This window comes from Dipteris shenzhenensis, chromosome 4 (genome assembly GCF_047967505.1).
Source record: "Dipteris shenzhenensis isolate YYH24624 ecotype China chromosome 4, Dip_SZ_1.0, whole genome shotgun sequence".
Lineage (NCBI taxonomy): Eukaryota > Viridiplantae > Streptophyta > Polypodiopsida > Gleicheniales > Dipteridaceae > Dipteris > Dipteris shenzhenensis.
Window position 1 is genome coordinate 55,774,543 of NC_141599.1, and position 16,048 is coordinate 55,790,590.

General features: G+C 43.5%; 1 protein-coding gene across 2 annotated transcripts in view; it reads right to left on the bottom strand.

The window, feature by feature from the left end:
• The window catches only part of LOC147903077 (uncharacterized), a 51,815-nt gene extending 36,392 nt beyond the window's left edge, over positions 1-15,423 (bottom strand). For both annotated transcript variants that reach the window (XM_087373581.1, XM_087373580.1), the window contains exon 1: positions 14,927-15,423. In XM_087373581.1, coding sequence (XP_087229707.1) covers positions 14,927-15,052 — 126 coding nt within the window. In that variant the 5' untranslated portion in view covers positions 15,053-15,423. The remainder of the gene's footprint in view (positions 1-14,926) is intronic.
• Positions 15,424-16,048: the final 625 nt, after the last annotated feature.

Below are 16,048 nucleotides of genomic sequence, written 5' to 3' on the forward strand. Positions count from 1 at the left end.
TTTTACGACCCCGAAAATATCTACGTGGGTTGTCAAAGATCATTCGACATAAAATCAATTGCTTTGATGTCAAGGATTTGAAGACATTAAGATTGAGGAAAAGAGGAATGGAGAAGGGAGGATTTTGCAGAGGAAGAGAGAGCCCTAAATCTAGAAAGAAGAGGGACAGGTTTCAGCCGAACAATTTGAAATTCTTTTCAGTTAATAAGTAAAATCCTAAATCCGGAGGAGGTAACAAAATAGGACAGCAAAGTAATTCAGCCCCTCCATGCAAATGGGTCGACAAGGATAGAAAAGAAGCTTTATGCATCAAATGCGATGGTGCTCATAAATTTTTGGATTTTCCATTTCATAAAAAGCAAGGAACAAGAGGCAGAAAAAGGGAAAGCACAGGTGAAGGAGGTACCTGAGGATGCGAAGAAGAATGATCCATGCCACCTTCTTCTAAAGGCTTGCAATAGTATTGGTGGCAAACCAGGTTTTTATGTAGATTCCACTCACAACATCATCTCATCGAAATTGGCTTCATCACTTGGGATATGGTTCTTGCGAGGAATGCTATGGAAGCTTTCAAGGAAATGCCGAGTTCTTCAATTGTTCCGACTGGGAGTAAGCTGCGAGCTGATATGTGAACCATTTTGATTGGATGTCATTTTGGGACAGCCATGGCTTTATCAAACACAGCCGACCTCTGATTATTGAGAGAGATGGTGACACTTCAACATCATGGACGTGACGTTACTAATACAGCCGGAGTCACAGGAAGTCTTATTCTCTTAGTGAGCCATATTCAGGTACCCAAAGTTTTTGAGAATGCTCTTTGTTCCATAAGGGAATCAAATAAGGAAGGAAATGAAGATAGCTTCACTATAGAGAAGAGAGAATTCCTAGAGGAATATGATGATTGCTTTCTAAGGGATTTGTCCAAGACTGTACCACCTAAGAGACCCGAGGACACACCACTTAATAGGCCTCCGTCTTGGGGTACGGGTGAGTAAAGCACAACAAGACAAAATTCAAAAACAAGCTCAACAATTATTGGAGAAAGGATTGATACGACCTAAAAGTTCACCTTTCTGTTCACCAATTCTTCTATCTTTAAAGAAAGATGGGTCTTGGCATAGGAGTGTGGACTATAGAACTCTTAACAAGATGACTATCAAGAATGGGTTTTTGATTGTGCTCCATCTATCTTTAATCGGATGATGAGCGTAATATTTCAGTTGTCAAAGTCGTGCTTATGCAGAGGCACAATTTCCTATTAAATTACTTAGTAAATTTAGAATTTCAAATAACCATTATAAGGAATTAACCAACACACACATATAATTCAAATTCCACACAAAGGATAGGGTATAGGGGAAGACTCCGGCATCCAAAGGGGTGTGAATGAGGTAAGCCCCTACCTCGGCTGATCCTAGGTATATTTCTTTGTTACAAAGATGCTCAGCTTTAATTACAATAGCAATGCAAATCCTCAGACAAAACTCTAGGCAACCTAAAAGATCTAGACCATGAATACGTAGTCCAATATATACGATGATCTCCCCAATCGTAGTCACCAGATTCATTTCGATACGTAGAAATATGAAACGTTTCAAAACAAATGAAAAAATTTTTAAACTCCTGGTTGTACTTTCTAGTGCCAAAAATGTCTAAAATATGTTCCACATCTATCTTTTATGTTCAAATGATGATAAACATGTAGAAATCCCAGTAATATTACCATTAACCTGTAGAATAGCAGGCAGCCATTCAAATTTAGCCATCAAATTTATCATTGAAGTTTTCAACAGACAATTGTCATATGAAATGCACATACCATTACCCATAAATGAATATCAGCCAGCCATTAATCACAATTCAGATTTATCATTCAGCACACAATTGTCAACCATAGTAAAGAGTAAAGACAAGTACCATACTACCTAGATAATAGCAATGAGTCAAAGGTCAAGAGTCAAGGGCCAAGACTCAAGATTCAAGTTCAAGTTTCAAAATTTAAACATCAATTCGAAAGTCGTTATGAATCAGATACTAGCAGCTAGCTACATTCTCCTATCTACTCCTCAAGGTCAATGAGTCAAAGGTCAAGAGTCAACGGTCAAAAGTCAAGACTCAAGACTCAAGATTCAAGTTCAAGTGTTCAAAGTTTAAACATCAATTTGAAAGTTGTTATGAGTAAGAAAGCACTAACTTTGAAACTTGAAAGTACTAACTAGCTAGAAGATACTAGCAGCTAGCTACATTCTCCTATCTACTCTTCAAGGTCCACAACTGGCTGAGATCCCTCCTCGGTGTCCTCATCATCAACGTCTGAATCTGAAGAAGATGAATAATCTGAAGAAGAAGTAGAAGAGGCAGGTGCAAGTGCAAGTGCAACTACAAGTAACATAAATGCAACCTCCTCTTCTCTTGCAGCTCCTCCTCGCCCACGGATCTGTGATCGTGTGGCACGCAATAACAATTATTGCTTCTCAGCGATAAAGGCATACACATCATCATCCTCATGCTTGGGATGAAGCAAAACTATTACGAAAACTGAAAATCAAACATGCTCACAAACTCATGATTTACCAAAACCATAGAAACCAAGAACAAGGAAAGAAGTGGGAGAGAGGAGAAAAAGAGTGACACTACATGGGATCCAATCTACCCCCCTACATGGTGGCTCTTGCTTCCCATCTAGAGTATTTATAATTGTTATTCCAAACTGCAAAGAGCCAATAATAGTACATCCAAAAGCATCCCTTATCCACGATTAGAGGGATTGCTCAACATAGCTCCACGAGCTCAAAATATCACAAGTCTTAATATGCCCTCATCCACAATCAATAAAATAAATTAGACCACAGCTTAATATTCATTTCTTTACAATATGGCCCATGGCTTCAGCAACCATTCGATATTTCGATCAATCCAAATCACCTTCACCATCTCCGTTCCTCATTATTCAACTCACCATCATTACTCAAGCCACCAATTGTGTTAGTTGTTACAATCAATTGATGAATCATCCCACCAACTAATCCCAACACAATTGTACGCTTGATATACAGACATCAAAATACACACCTTGCAACCAATTGCAATTACACCGGTAACACTAGTGACATTAGTATTAACATGGAATCATCCACAATACTAACCATCTAGCCTTGCAAAACACAGATAGTTAGGCATCCCCAACTAAACCCCACAAAGCATCCACTAGGACCCCCGCCGCATCCGGTGCACTCCTATGGAATACTTTGCCATAGTCACACTTTGTTAGAAATTACCCAACAGAGGGTACGCACAGTGGAAGACTAATAGTAATGCCCAGGAGCTCACACAGTGTGGTGTGGGATGTGGAATCACAAACTTCTTAACTTATGTGCATAAAATAGATGTGCACACTCATCAATAGACAATGAACCAGCCAGATAGAGAAACCACCAAAATAATATATTTCCGTCCAAAACTATGGACACAATACAAAAGAGATAGATCCAGAGTCCCACCAATGGCGTGGTCCTCTAATCTTACCACAAGGTACTTCTCCTATCTGCTAGCTATCTCTAGACTCGAGCCCGCGTGCTCCACCTCGAGCATATGTAGACTCTCTGTCTAGTGTGTTCTTCTCCACCTTACTGCCTGTGAATCAACCTAGGTGGGCAGCCCCTGCCAAGCTTTGTCTGCAGCACACAGGTCCCCTTGGTCCTCCTGAATGTAGGCCCCAAGATAGCTGTTCCACTACTCCAACCTGCTTATGAATGGCTGCTCCAGAAGATATGATGATCACAACACCTTGCTGCCCTAGAAGACAGCCAAGGTCCAGCCTCTAGGGAACTCAGACTGCGGCACACCTTCCACTCTCCTTCACCCCCAGTGTGAGGCCCAAGGGAGTGGCTTCTAGTGCTCCTGTCTGCTCCTGAACTTGCTGGATAGTTGGATATGAAATAAGGCCCAAGGCGTCTCCTTTTATAGGGCTCAAGGCCCCCTTGAACCAACCGACCAGCCAGCCCTAATTGGGCCGACTGGCTGGTCTGTAGCAGCCCTAACCAACCGACCAGTTGGTTGGCTGGTTGGCTGCCTATCCAGCCCTATTTAGGGCCATTTGCTGGTCCTTTGTTCCATGCAGGGCCCAACCCCTTTGGACTGCCTACCCCGCCCACCTGCCAGCCCTGCTTGCAGGCCATAGACCTGCCCATATACCTTGCCAAGGACCCCGCCATGCAAGCGCCTCTTCTTCTGGATCACCCATAGTTGCCAGGAGTTTCTGAAACGTGAGGTTTCAAACGGGTTTCATACGTTTGAAACGGGTTTCAAAAAACGAATGAAACAGGTTTCATTCGGAATGTGAAAATATGTGCATTTATACCTAGGGTATGCATCATGCCATATACAAAAATGTGCAAATAAAGATTGTAAGTGACTCCATAGTGCAGACATGATACAAAAAACATACATATCAAGTATGAGCACCATACATACTAAATCCTGATCATACAAAAAGCTAGAGGCATCAATGATCATACATACTAGAGTACTCAATGATCATCATCACACATACATGCTGAATGATCATACATATTGAATCCTGATCATACTGATCATACATACTGAATCCTGATCATACTGATCATACATACTGAATACTGATCATAAAAAAACCTAGAGTCATCAATGATCTTCCCAAGACCTCCATGGACCATAAAGGTAAAAAGGTCAAACTACAAATGGAATCCAAAGATCTTGAATCCTCCTAGTACTATCTATCAATAATTGGGGCTGTATGAAACGGGTTTCATACGTATGAAACGTATACACGTTTCATACATGTTTCATACTTGTACGAAACGCGTTTCATATGCAACTATGGGACCCACGCAATCATGCTCCTCATCAGATCCTTTCTGCCAGGGCAGATCCAAGACATCCTGTCCCCGCCATCTCCCTTTCACAAAGGTGTCTTTTGACGCAACCATGCTGATGTCTCCAGGTAATTCACTCTTTGTTGTCTGACTAGCACCCACATGGCAGCCAAGATGCTGCAAGTGTGGCACTCGCTCAAACCCTAGGTTCACCCCCCCCATGCTCTCCTCATATGGGGGCTTACAGATGGGGAGGTGACCTTTCCAACACACTTGACTAAAATAAAATAATTTCCATAGCAAGAGAATATCGGAAATACAATTCCGTAATAAAAACATCATCCTAAGTTAACTCCACATGTATTTTATCTAGGTTCACCTCGATTAGACTTGTGTCTTCATTTGCCGAAGGAGCTGCAAGTTTGCATGGACATACACAAGCCTACCACAAAAGTCATAGGAGTCATGCTTCAAATTTCAACAATAAATTTCAAATTTTCAGATTTCAATCTTGCTGTAATTTTGGTACTTAACTCTCAAGCTGAGCAGTGGATAGTCTATTCCTTTTCTTAGTGTGTATAAGGGAGAATACACTCAAGTTCCTCTCGCATGCACTAGATGAGCAGTCCTGTGAGAGGACTCTAATGACAAGCAGCCTCAAGGCCAGAGTGCTCTTGCCATACTTGTTCCACCATGAAACAAACTTCAACTGGGCCTCATGAAAGCATGCACAAGCTCTACCAAACTCCCCAAAGGAGTTTCTAAGTGCAAGGAGTTCATCCTCCATGGAGTTCTAGGGAAATGCATTAGGGTATGCTTGTTAGACTTAAGGGCATCTCATGTGTAAATCTAATGAGAGAGGGCTTCTATTGTGGGTGTGCCCGTCCCCTTTCAGGCTAGGATAGGAAGAGAGTAGAGGGCTGGCAGGCCCATTTCAATGGGCTGCTAGGGGCAGCCTTGGGGCTGCAGACCCTAGGCGCCCTTAGCAAGCCCCCTTTATAGGGGGCTGGTTTGGCCTGGGACAAGTCGGCCATACTTACCACTTAAGTCGTCCATAACAGGCCCCCAAGTCGGCCTACATGCACCCTATTTATAGTGCCAGCCTCCCCCCTTTTCTGGCATCACTTGGAGCTGTTCTTCTTCCCTCTTTTGGGTGTTCTCCCTTGTTATATACACAGTTTTCTTTGCCTCTCTCTCTCTCTCTCTCTCTCTCTCTCTCTCTCTCTCTCGTGAGGAGGGGGGGGGTAGAGGGAGAGGAAGAGAGAGAGAAGGGTGAGGGGAAGAAACAAATAGAGGGAGATTGGGAGAGATAGTGTAGGCAGCACGTAGGAGGAAGGAGGAAAGAGGAGGGAGTAGATATGATTAGATGTCACATCAAAAAGTACAAAATGAGGGGTGGATGGGGACTTATAAGTCCTTCCCCAACTCCCACCTAAAGGACCACTAACATAGCCCTTTTTCCCGTTTCATTACAGCCATCCCTTCCCATTGAATTTTGCCCTCAAAATTACGTGTACTGGCTGCTACACAAGTGTGTTGGCACATCCAAGTGATGCTGATCAGCCTGGTAAAAGATAGCAGTACTCCTAGACAATACTCTCCAAGTGCCATTGTCATGACAAGAGAAATGATTATTTAGTTAATTAATAGTCATTAGAACTTTATTATTGTTAGGCGCCAATTTGATGGTGCAGTTATATGTTTGTATTTATGATCGATCAAGCGGTGTAAATAGTACCGCCAAAACTATGTAACATTGGCCAATGATTAGTAATAAAGATGTGCACACACGTGTCTAGGTCCTAGGGGCAATAGGAAAGGGAAAGGGTGCATTAGAGTGCATTGAATGGTAGGTGCATGGGTCATAGGCTAAGGGTAGGTGTAAATGGGAAGATGGAACTTGAGTGATCTCAAGGGACATTAATGAAAGGGTATCACCCTTTCATTGAAAATCTCACATAGCATTCTTTCTACCACATTGCATTCATCCGTCATCTCTCTCCCACCTTGCATGTAGGTCGAAAAAGAAACAAGTACTCTCACGAGGGCGCTCTTCCCCATTGGAGGGCCAATCGGCATTCAAATTCTGCATGCATTGCACACATTTGCATTTTCGAAAAGTGTGGATCTTCACATTTGGTATCAGAGCCGCGACGATCCACGAGCGGGACAAGAAGAGGGCGACAGTTGCGAACGACGGAAGTCGCAAGAGAGGTTGCGGAAAAGGATCACGACTGACCGATCTCGAGGTTCTGAGACAAGGGATTTTTCTGAAAAATTCTGGCCTTCAACGGTGAACGGGGTGTCCTCACGGCCCGGCCCCCCCCCCCCCCCCCAATGTGAATGTACCCTTAAACCGTGAGAAAAAGGGATCCCCGTTCTCCCCAACGGGAAGTCAGATCGGAATAAGATTTGAAGGGAGTGATCCACCCATCAAGTACCCCCTATAACGGTATCTAGAGCTCCAATCCGCTCAAAACAAGTAGCCCAAACGGAACGTACCAGTTTACAGCAGAAATACAAGAAGAAAAGCTTGAAAGAGAAGGGAAAGGAGGTCATTTTAAGTGTCTTCTCAACACAAACGAAGCAGGAGTCAGATAAGTACCACCAACTCTACAACACTTGAAGTTTGCTGTAAAATAAACCTTTTTTTTTTGAAATTACAGCAAGACATTTTCTCTCTTGTATTACTAAAAGGAAAGAATGGAAGGGGAAGGGACATATAACAATGAACTTATTCCTTTTCCTCCATTACCCCAAGGAGAGAGAGAAAGAACACCTTCACCCCCTCTTGAAGAGGATGGATTAGGTGAGAGTTATATACATCTTGAGTATGATAACCCACAAATAGATTTACAGCAGTCTCTCCTTCAAGAACCTCTTGATAGGGAGTTCTCCTTTCGTAATGAAAGAAGAAATGATACCAACCAAGAACAAGGGACTGAGTTCACGCCTTCAACTCAAAACCCAATACACATGGATTATAATCCAAGTGCAAGAGGAAGAGAGGAGACTTCTGTTGATAAGCTGGTTTTCCAGCTTAGCAATATGATTGAGCAGTCCATTATGACAAGATTAGGGACTAAGAGGACTTTAAACTTCGGGGATGAAGAGTTGAGTAACCCTTCTAAGAGGTCCAAATTCCAACCGCGAGAGAGAATTGAGTTCCCCAAATATGATGGGGCAAGGGAGGCTGACAAAATCCTCAATTGGATTCGTCATTTTGAGCTATACTTTGCCCATCAAGACAAGACCGAGCAAGAGAAGCTTGCTCTTGCCACATTGCATCTGCAGAAGAATGCTCTAATGTGGTGGTCCTTGTCACAAACAGGAAAAGAGCCAATGAATGGGCTAAATTCGTGGAGCGACTGAAAGCCACTTTCATGCCACCGAGGCATGAAGAGAACCAGTAGCTTTTGAGGAGCTTAAGAGAACATTGGTGACTGCACCAGTGTTAACACTTCCGGACATGGACAAAGAGTTCTTTGTTATATGTACGGATGCAAGTGGTACTTCGATTGGGGTAGTGTTGATGCAAGGAGGGCATCCCATTGCTTATGAGAGTAGAAAACTTCAAGGGGCTGAATTGAAATATATCACGTATGAGAAGGAGTTATTGGCAGTCATTCATGCTCTAAAGTTATGGAAGCATTATTTATATGGTTCTGCTTTCAAGATTAGGACTGACCATGAAAGTATTAAGCACTTGTTTTCTCAACCCATTGTCTCTTCAAGGCAAATCAAATGGGCTGAATATATTCAATCCTTTGGGCAACCAAATATCGAATATCAGCCAAGAAAGGAGAATTTAGTAGCTGATGCTTTGAGTAGATGGCCCCAAGTTAATCATGTCTCTGTGATTAAGGAGAAATCATTAGGAGCAATGGTTGAAGCTTATCCTTTAGATGAGGACTTCGCTGACATTTATGGGAAGATTCAACGTAATGAGGTCGGGGATTTAGAGGCTTATTCCATCGTGGATGGATACTTATTTTTGGGACGTGCCATATGTGTACCCAAAACATTTCGGTATCTAGTCATGAGTGAGTTACATGCGAGTCCATATTATGGACATAGAGGCATTAGAGGGACCATTGACAATATTGAGAGATACTTCCATTGGCCTAAACTTCGCAAAGAAGTTTCGACCTTCGTTCAACAATGTGACGTATGTCAGCGCATTAAATCTGACACAAGTAAGACTGCTGGTCTTTTGCAGCCTTTGCCTATTCCTTCGGAAAGGTGGGAACACATTACAATGGATTTTGTGTCTGGTTTCCCCAAGGTTGGTCAGTTTGAGCAGATTTTCACTGTTATAGATAGGCTGAGTAAACAAGCTCATTTTATTCCCTGTAAAAAAGAGTTGTCTGCTCCTGAAACAGCAAGGTTATTCATTAGGGAAATCTTCGGGTTACATGGGTTACCAAAATCCATTGTATCTGATAATGATGGCCGTTTCATTAGCAACTTTTGGACAGCCCTATTAGAGAATCTCGGAACCAAACTGAAATTTACTACAGCCTTCCATCCTCAAGGAGATGGACAAAGTGAGAATGCCAATCAAACCATAATTACTTTACTTCGAGCTTATGTCCATGACCAACCTAGAAGGTGGCCAGAGTTCTTACCCATGTTAGAGTTTGCTTATAATAACACTGTACATACTTCCACCAAGAAAGCCCCATTTGAAATCATCTATGGGCAATGTTTGCCCACTCCAATAACACACTTGGGGGAGCGAATTTTTGCTGCTGACCAGTTTGCTGAGGATATGTCACAGGTTATTGAGCAGGTAAAAGAACATATTAAGAAGGCCCAGGTTCAACAATCCAAGGCAGACAATAAAAAAAGAAAAGAAGTTTATTACAAGGAGGATGATTGGGTTTTATTGAAGATTGATAAAAGAAGAATCAATTCAGTGAGAGGAAGTACCAAACATGTCAAGCTAGCACCGAAGTTTTATGGTCCATTTCAGATTTCAGCAGCTTTATATCCAGAAGAAGGATCCAGAGCGTATGAGCTGAAGTTACCAGCCCACTGGCGTATGAAGAACATCTTTCATGTGAGCAATTTGAAGAGATACCATGGCGATACTTCTACGTTTTTGGATACTCAGCATCAAGAAGAACTTGAACTTGAAGATGGGACTGAAGTTCTTACTCCGGAACAGATCGTGTACCATAAAGAGAAGAGTACTCGTGGAAAGAAGAGATATATGTATTTACTGAAGTTTAAAAACCAGCCAGCTAGTGATGCACAATGGATGGAAGAAGAGTTCTTTACACATTTTCCACAGATACTCGCAGATTACAAAGAGGCGATGCAATGGCAGAAGTAACAAGAGAAAGTGCACGTAAGAGGAAGAGACAAGCAATAATCCAGAAGAGGACTTCTGCTCATTCAAGCATGAGGGAGTGTCATGACAAGAGAAATGATTATTTAGTTAATTAATAGTCATTAGAACTTTATTATTGTTAGGCGCCAATTTGATGGTGCGGTTATATGTTTGTATTTATGATCGATCAAGCGGTGTAAATAGTACCGCCAAAACTATGTAACATTGGCCAATGATTAGTAATAAAGATATGCACACACGTGTCTAGGTCCTAGGGGCAATAGGAAAGGGAAAGGGTGCATTAGAGTGCATTGAATGGTAGGTGCATGGGTCATAGGCTAAGGGTAGGTGTAAATGGGAAGATGGAACTTGAGTGATCTCAAGGGACATTAATGAAAGGGTATCACCCTTTCATTGAAAATCTCACGTAGCATTCTTTCTACCACATTGCATTCATCCGTCATCTCTCTCCCACCTTGCATGTAGGTCGAAAAAGAAACAAGTACTCTCACGAGGGCGCTCTTCCCCATTGGAGGGCCAATCGGCATTCAAATTCTGCATGCATTGCACACATTTGCATTTTCGAAAAGTGTGGATCTTCACAGCCATGACTGTTCATCCTCTGGAGGCCCTTTCCATCCTATAAGGTACTCAATATATACTCTATTGAAGAGTACTCAATCTCTTAAATCCACAATGCGATCGGGAACATAAAGGATATGACCCTTCTCATCCATAGGTGGCAACTCAAGAAAGACATGCACATGCTGTCCCACATGTGGTTTCAGCAAAAGGAGATATGGAAAACATCATTTATCTGGGAGGTATTGGGTAGCTCCAATTGATATGCTATCTCTCCAACCTTGCGGATGATTTTATAAGGACCATACTACCTATGAGCAAGCTTTATATTGGTATTTCCTTTTTGCGAGGCATAATCATTCTTATGGAGACGCAAGTGACATAATCCCCCTCTTTGAAAGACAGATATCTCCTATATCCATCCACATACTTGTTCTGCTTGGCTTGGGCATCCCGCATATTCCTGTTAGCCAACTACACAAGGCCATCCATCTTTTCCAAATCATTCCGTGCTTGCTGATTTTCCACAGCCATGTCTGCAAGTGAAGAAGGCATTCCAACCTTGCATCCGTACATTGCCTCAAACGGGCTGAGGATATCATCAAAGAAAACCAGCATGAATCTGAAAAGAAGTGTCTGCCATATCTTGTTCATGAGTGCCTAGAAGGTGGCCGGTCCATTAGTCAATCCAAAGGGCATCACCTTTGAATTCATATAAGCCCCGTTTTGTGCAAAAGGCCGTCTTGTGCTCATCTCCTTCTTTCACCCTGATTTGATGGTAGCAAGACCTCAAATCGATCTTCATGAAAAACTAAGCACCCTTGAGTTCATCATCCAAGTCATCAATCCGGAGCATTGGAAACCTGTTCTTGATAGTGGCCTTGTTAAGATCCCTGTAATCAATGCATATGCGGTACGATCCATCTTCTTCTTCACCAGAAGCACTGGGGAGGCAAAAGGAGTGCTATGAGAGATGAAGTTCTCCTCAAGCAATTCCCGCACCTATACTGCCACTTCCTCCCGCTCAACTTTAGAAAGGCGGTATGGGCCTTTGTTTATGAGCTTATTGCCAAGCTCCAAACAATGGCATGATCCACACCCCTTTTGGGAGGCAATTGGGATGGCATATCAGCAAATTCAGATAGCAATTTCTGCATATCCAGGTCATCCACATGGGGAATGCTTCCCTTCTGAGCTACAAACACATTCAGGGCATAGACGGCATTCCCGTTTTTCAGCTCTCTTGCCAACTGTCTAGCTGAATGACTTGCATTTTCAGGGCTGTCATGTTCGCTTGCTTACCCCTGTGCAAAGCAGCATGTCAAGGCCTTCAAATCCATGCTGAAATTCTCCCAAAGATTTCATCCAGTCTCAACCCATGACAACATCAATCGGACCCATGTCCAGTGCAAAAAGATCTCATGCAAAAATCATAGTCATTAGATAGCCTGATCAACTGAGACTAGACGCACCAATGAGGGGGGGCCTGTATATAGCCCCAGCCCCCCCCTGGTCAGTCTGCATCTAGGGAGCCAACCAGCCTGTATGTGGGCTGACACACAAGCCTACGGGCCAACCCCTCCTGCTCTACATAAGGGACTGATCCCCTGCCTTGCCCCAGCCCAACTAGGGCTCTACTGGCCGGCCTGGCCTCCAGCATAAAGGGGCTGCTGCACAACCCCTAATAGGGCTGTAGCCCCTGCCTCCTGGCCCGACTGGGCTGCTCTAGGGGTCCGACCCCCACCTGTGCTACAAAGGGGCTGCACAAGAGCCACATAGGGGCTGACCCCCTCTGCCTATGAACCCGACCAGCAGGCCTAGGTGGCCAATCAGTAGGTAGGCCCACCTCTGCCCATAAAAGGGCCCATAGGGCTGGGGCTGCAGCACACAGGGCCACACAAGCCCTCCAGGTGGCCAGATCCTAACCTCTCTCTGGGTACACCCACAAGCAAGGCCCTCTCTCACTAGAGTTACATCAGGAGATGTTGACCTCCAACAGAAACACCGCCTCCATCAGAGCAGCAAGGAGGACCAGAATCAAGGAGGCTTCTGTCTGACCATTTGCTGCTGACGGAAGCAGCAAGGAGGTCAAGGATCAAGGTGAAAACAATGGCTCACCATTATATGTCCACTGGAGCAGCAGGGAAGTCTGCTTGCAGGGCATCACTACGCAGCCCACTGAAGCTCTAGGAGAGCAAACAGCTGATAGAGATTGAAGGTGCCAGAAGGAGGTAGATGACAGTATTGGGTGGTCAGTGGTCCAAATCTCCCACAACAGCATCTGTTGAGACAAAGGCAGCACCATTGCATTCAGGGGTGCCATCCAAACTTCAAAGGCAGTCAGAGGCTGCAATTGCCTTCATTGTAGACCCTTATAGAACTTGCGGTGGTCAACCTCCTAACAAGCCCCAAAATGATCCTAGTATGAGTTGAAATGCACTATGTTAATTTTCTAACCCCGATTTAACCACCCCAAGCTAAATATTATTGTTATATAGCGGCTAATTAAAGCAATTAGGCTGTAAGCTAATTAAAGCAATTAGGCTATAAATCATTACAGCCTAAGTAAAGCAATTAGGCTATAAGCTAGAATGCCATACCAGCACACTCCATGGTGTGGAAGTCATGTCCCATGCCCAAAACAAAATGATGGCAAGTACCAACTTGTATAGCTCCAGTCCCATGCTACACCTAATGCATCTAAACCCACTGTGTGCCTTTTTTAATTTCTTCTAAGCCTACCTCTCAATAGACATGTCCAATCTTGAGCTAGAAGGTCACTGATCCTCATTACCCTACCACTAAGCCATCCCAATTACATAAGCAGGGAGAGAGGCAGCTTATCGTGAACCGAAAGGTACAAATCCCTTATTAGATCTCTTACAGTGCCTCTAGCAGCTTTTCCTGAAGAAAAACATACAACTTGCTACAACAGCTCCTCTCAATAGATATGTTCAAGCTCAAGTAGCTTAATAAGCATGTCCAGCCTTGAGCTTAGAAGACCTCTTATCCTTGTTAATCTACTTCTAATAGCGCCATCAAGCCATCCCAACTAGCTGAGGAGGAGAGTAAGGCAGCCTGTCATGAACCAACAGGTACTCTTACGCATCCATCTTGCACTGAATATCTCCCTACAATTGCCAGGGGGTGTGTCTAAAATGCATGTGCATATCCCTACAACATGAATCTGACTTCGTGGTATATGGCCACCAACAGCACCTCCTCTCAAAGAGAAGCATTTAAGACCTCCTAAAAATAGGAAGTTGATCATCCCCAAGGCTATTTGCACTACTTCATTAGCGTCCATCAAGCAAACCCTCATGGGGCTGGCTAGCAGGTGACAACCTGATTTAATATGACACAACATCTATGTAATGAGACGTCCACTCCAACGTTCAAAGATTTATGGAAGTACGGCATGCTGAGTTACTTCCATTTCTTTTGCAAGGCAAACTCAATAATGACGGGTGAAACACAATTGCCACCCTGATTTTCCAAAATGCAACTTGCCAAATCCAGAGACTTCTCCACTTTTTGTGCAAGCCATCAGTTTTCTTTTTGCTAGAACCTGTCTTCCTACAGATTCCCTTAAAACCACTTCGGCAAGTAACCCTGGAGGTGCCGCTACTTCATATTGTTTCCCACAAGTGCACGTTCAATTCCTGACCTTTCTCTAGGGAAAACGCGATGCTCCGTAAGAATTTATCAATGTTTCAGTAAGAGCAGAGGACTTCGTCACCTAGACCTTTAGTGGCTCTTTAAAGTGTCAACGTATGAAATTGAGCCTCCACAACCAAAATGGAGCTAACAAAAGTAAATGTGCTCTCTCGCCTCTTTACCCATTTCGAGTAAAGTAAAATCAAGCCAGTGCTCACTACCCAAAACTCCCATTAAACCAACTCTTTCTCTCTCTTGAGAGCGTACAGAGGACCCAACACATAGGTGGACAGATCACCAACTCGCTTCTCATTAGTGATCTTCCATGGCCTCTGTAGATTGATATTATTTTTTTTAATGGTCCAAATTCAGTCCTTCTTAACGGCAAACATATCAACAAGAACAAAACATGCACACGACGAAGAACTGCGCGAAAGTACCATGAAAACGAGCAAAACAAAATTAAATTTTTGAAGAAGAGAATGCCGAAACATACACATTTGAATTTTGGAGCCCACTTCTCCTCGCAAAAAGCAGAGGCATGGAGAAATGCCGCCTTCAAACCAAGCAAAGCGCGGTTTTTCAGTAAGCCAGGGGAGCAGCCGCCGGTCCAGGCAAGCATTTTGGGCTTCGAATGCAGAAGCTAAAGCTGTGAGAGGCTGATGGGTGGAGCGATCCTGCACCAAAGCAAGGTAAGCTGCGGCTCCTGCGTTGCCAGTCAATGCGACTGAACATGGACCTTCGTCACGGATCAGACGAGTAAGCAATTTAGCATGGAATTAGCTGCAGAAGACCAAAATTATGCGGCTGGACAGGAAATTAGATCGGCAGCCAGCATTGCCTGAAGCCAAGCTCCATGACCAGGATCCCCTCTCAACCAGGGGATCGTGAATTTGGTCGGGTATGATTCGCTCGGATGCGAGGGAAGGGGGCACGTCATTTGGGCACCTTCAAACCGTTCAATAATTAGGTGCTTCTACCATGGACATTGGTCGCCAATTCCTCACCGTCTAACATTTCACTCACATTAGTCTACTACGGGTTAGGGACCAACCTTTGTCAAGTCTCAATGTGCTTTTAGTTGGAAAAATTATTTTCTTGTAGGATTGCATGTCTTTATTTTTTTAAGAACATAATTAAAAAAAACAAAAATCATTGTATGTGTGTGTGCTTGCGCACACATGTGTGTGTGTGTGTGTTTATACGTGTATTAAAATAGTGATTCTCGTGCTTGTGCTCCTAGTCAATGATGCTCTTACTCTCGAAGCGAGGGGGGGCAATTACTATTAAATGATTTGGAGGTGACTTTGACTTTTTATTGAATTTCATGGCACTTGCTGGATGACAGATGACTACAAATTTAGAGGTGGCATCCTCAAGTTTCCAAGTGGAAATGACGCATCAATGACCATCTAACCCTTCTTCCAAAACGTTCCGTCTTACAACTTTCTCCTAATCACGTATATTGTATCCTTTCCTTTAGTCTAAACTACTTCTTACATGAAATAAAGCGAGAGGGAGATTTTGGACAGCTATGTCACAGAATCCAAAGTTGAAACCTTCAGGTGTTGGCTATGCATTCCATTATGGCCAATTTGTCACGAGGCTAGTGCATCCT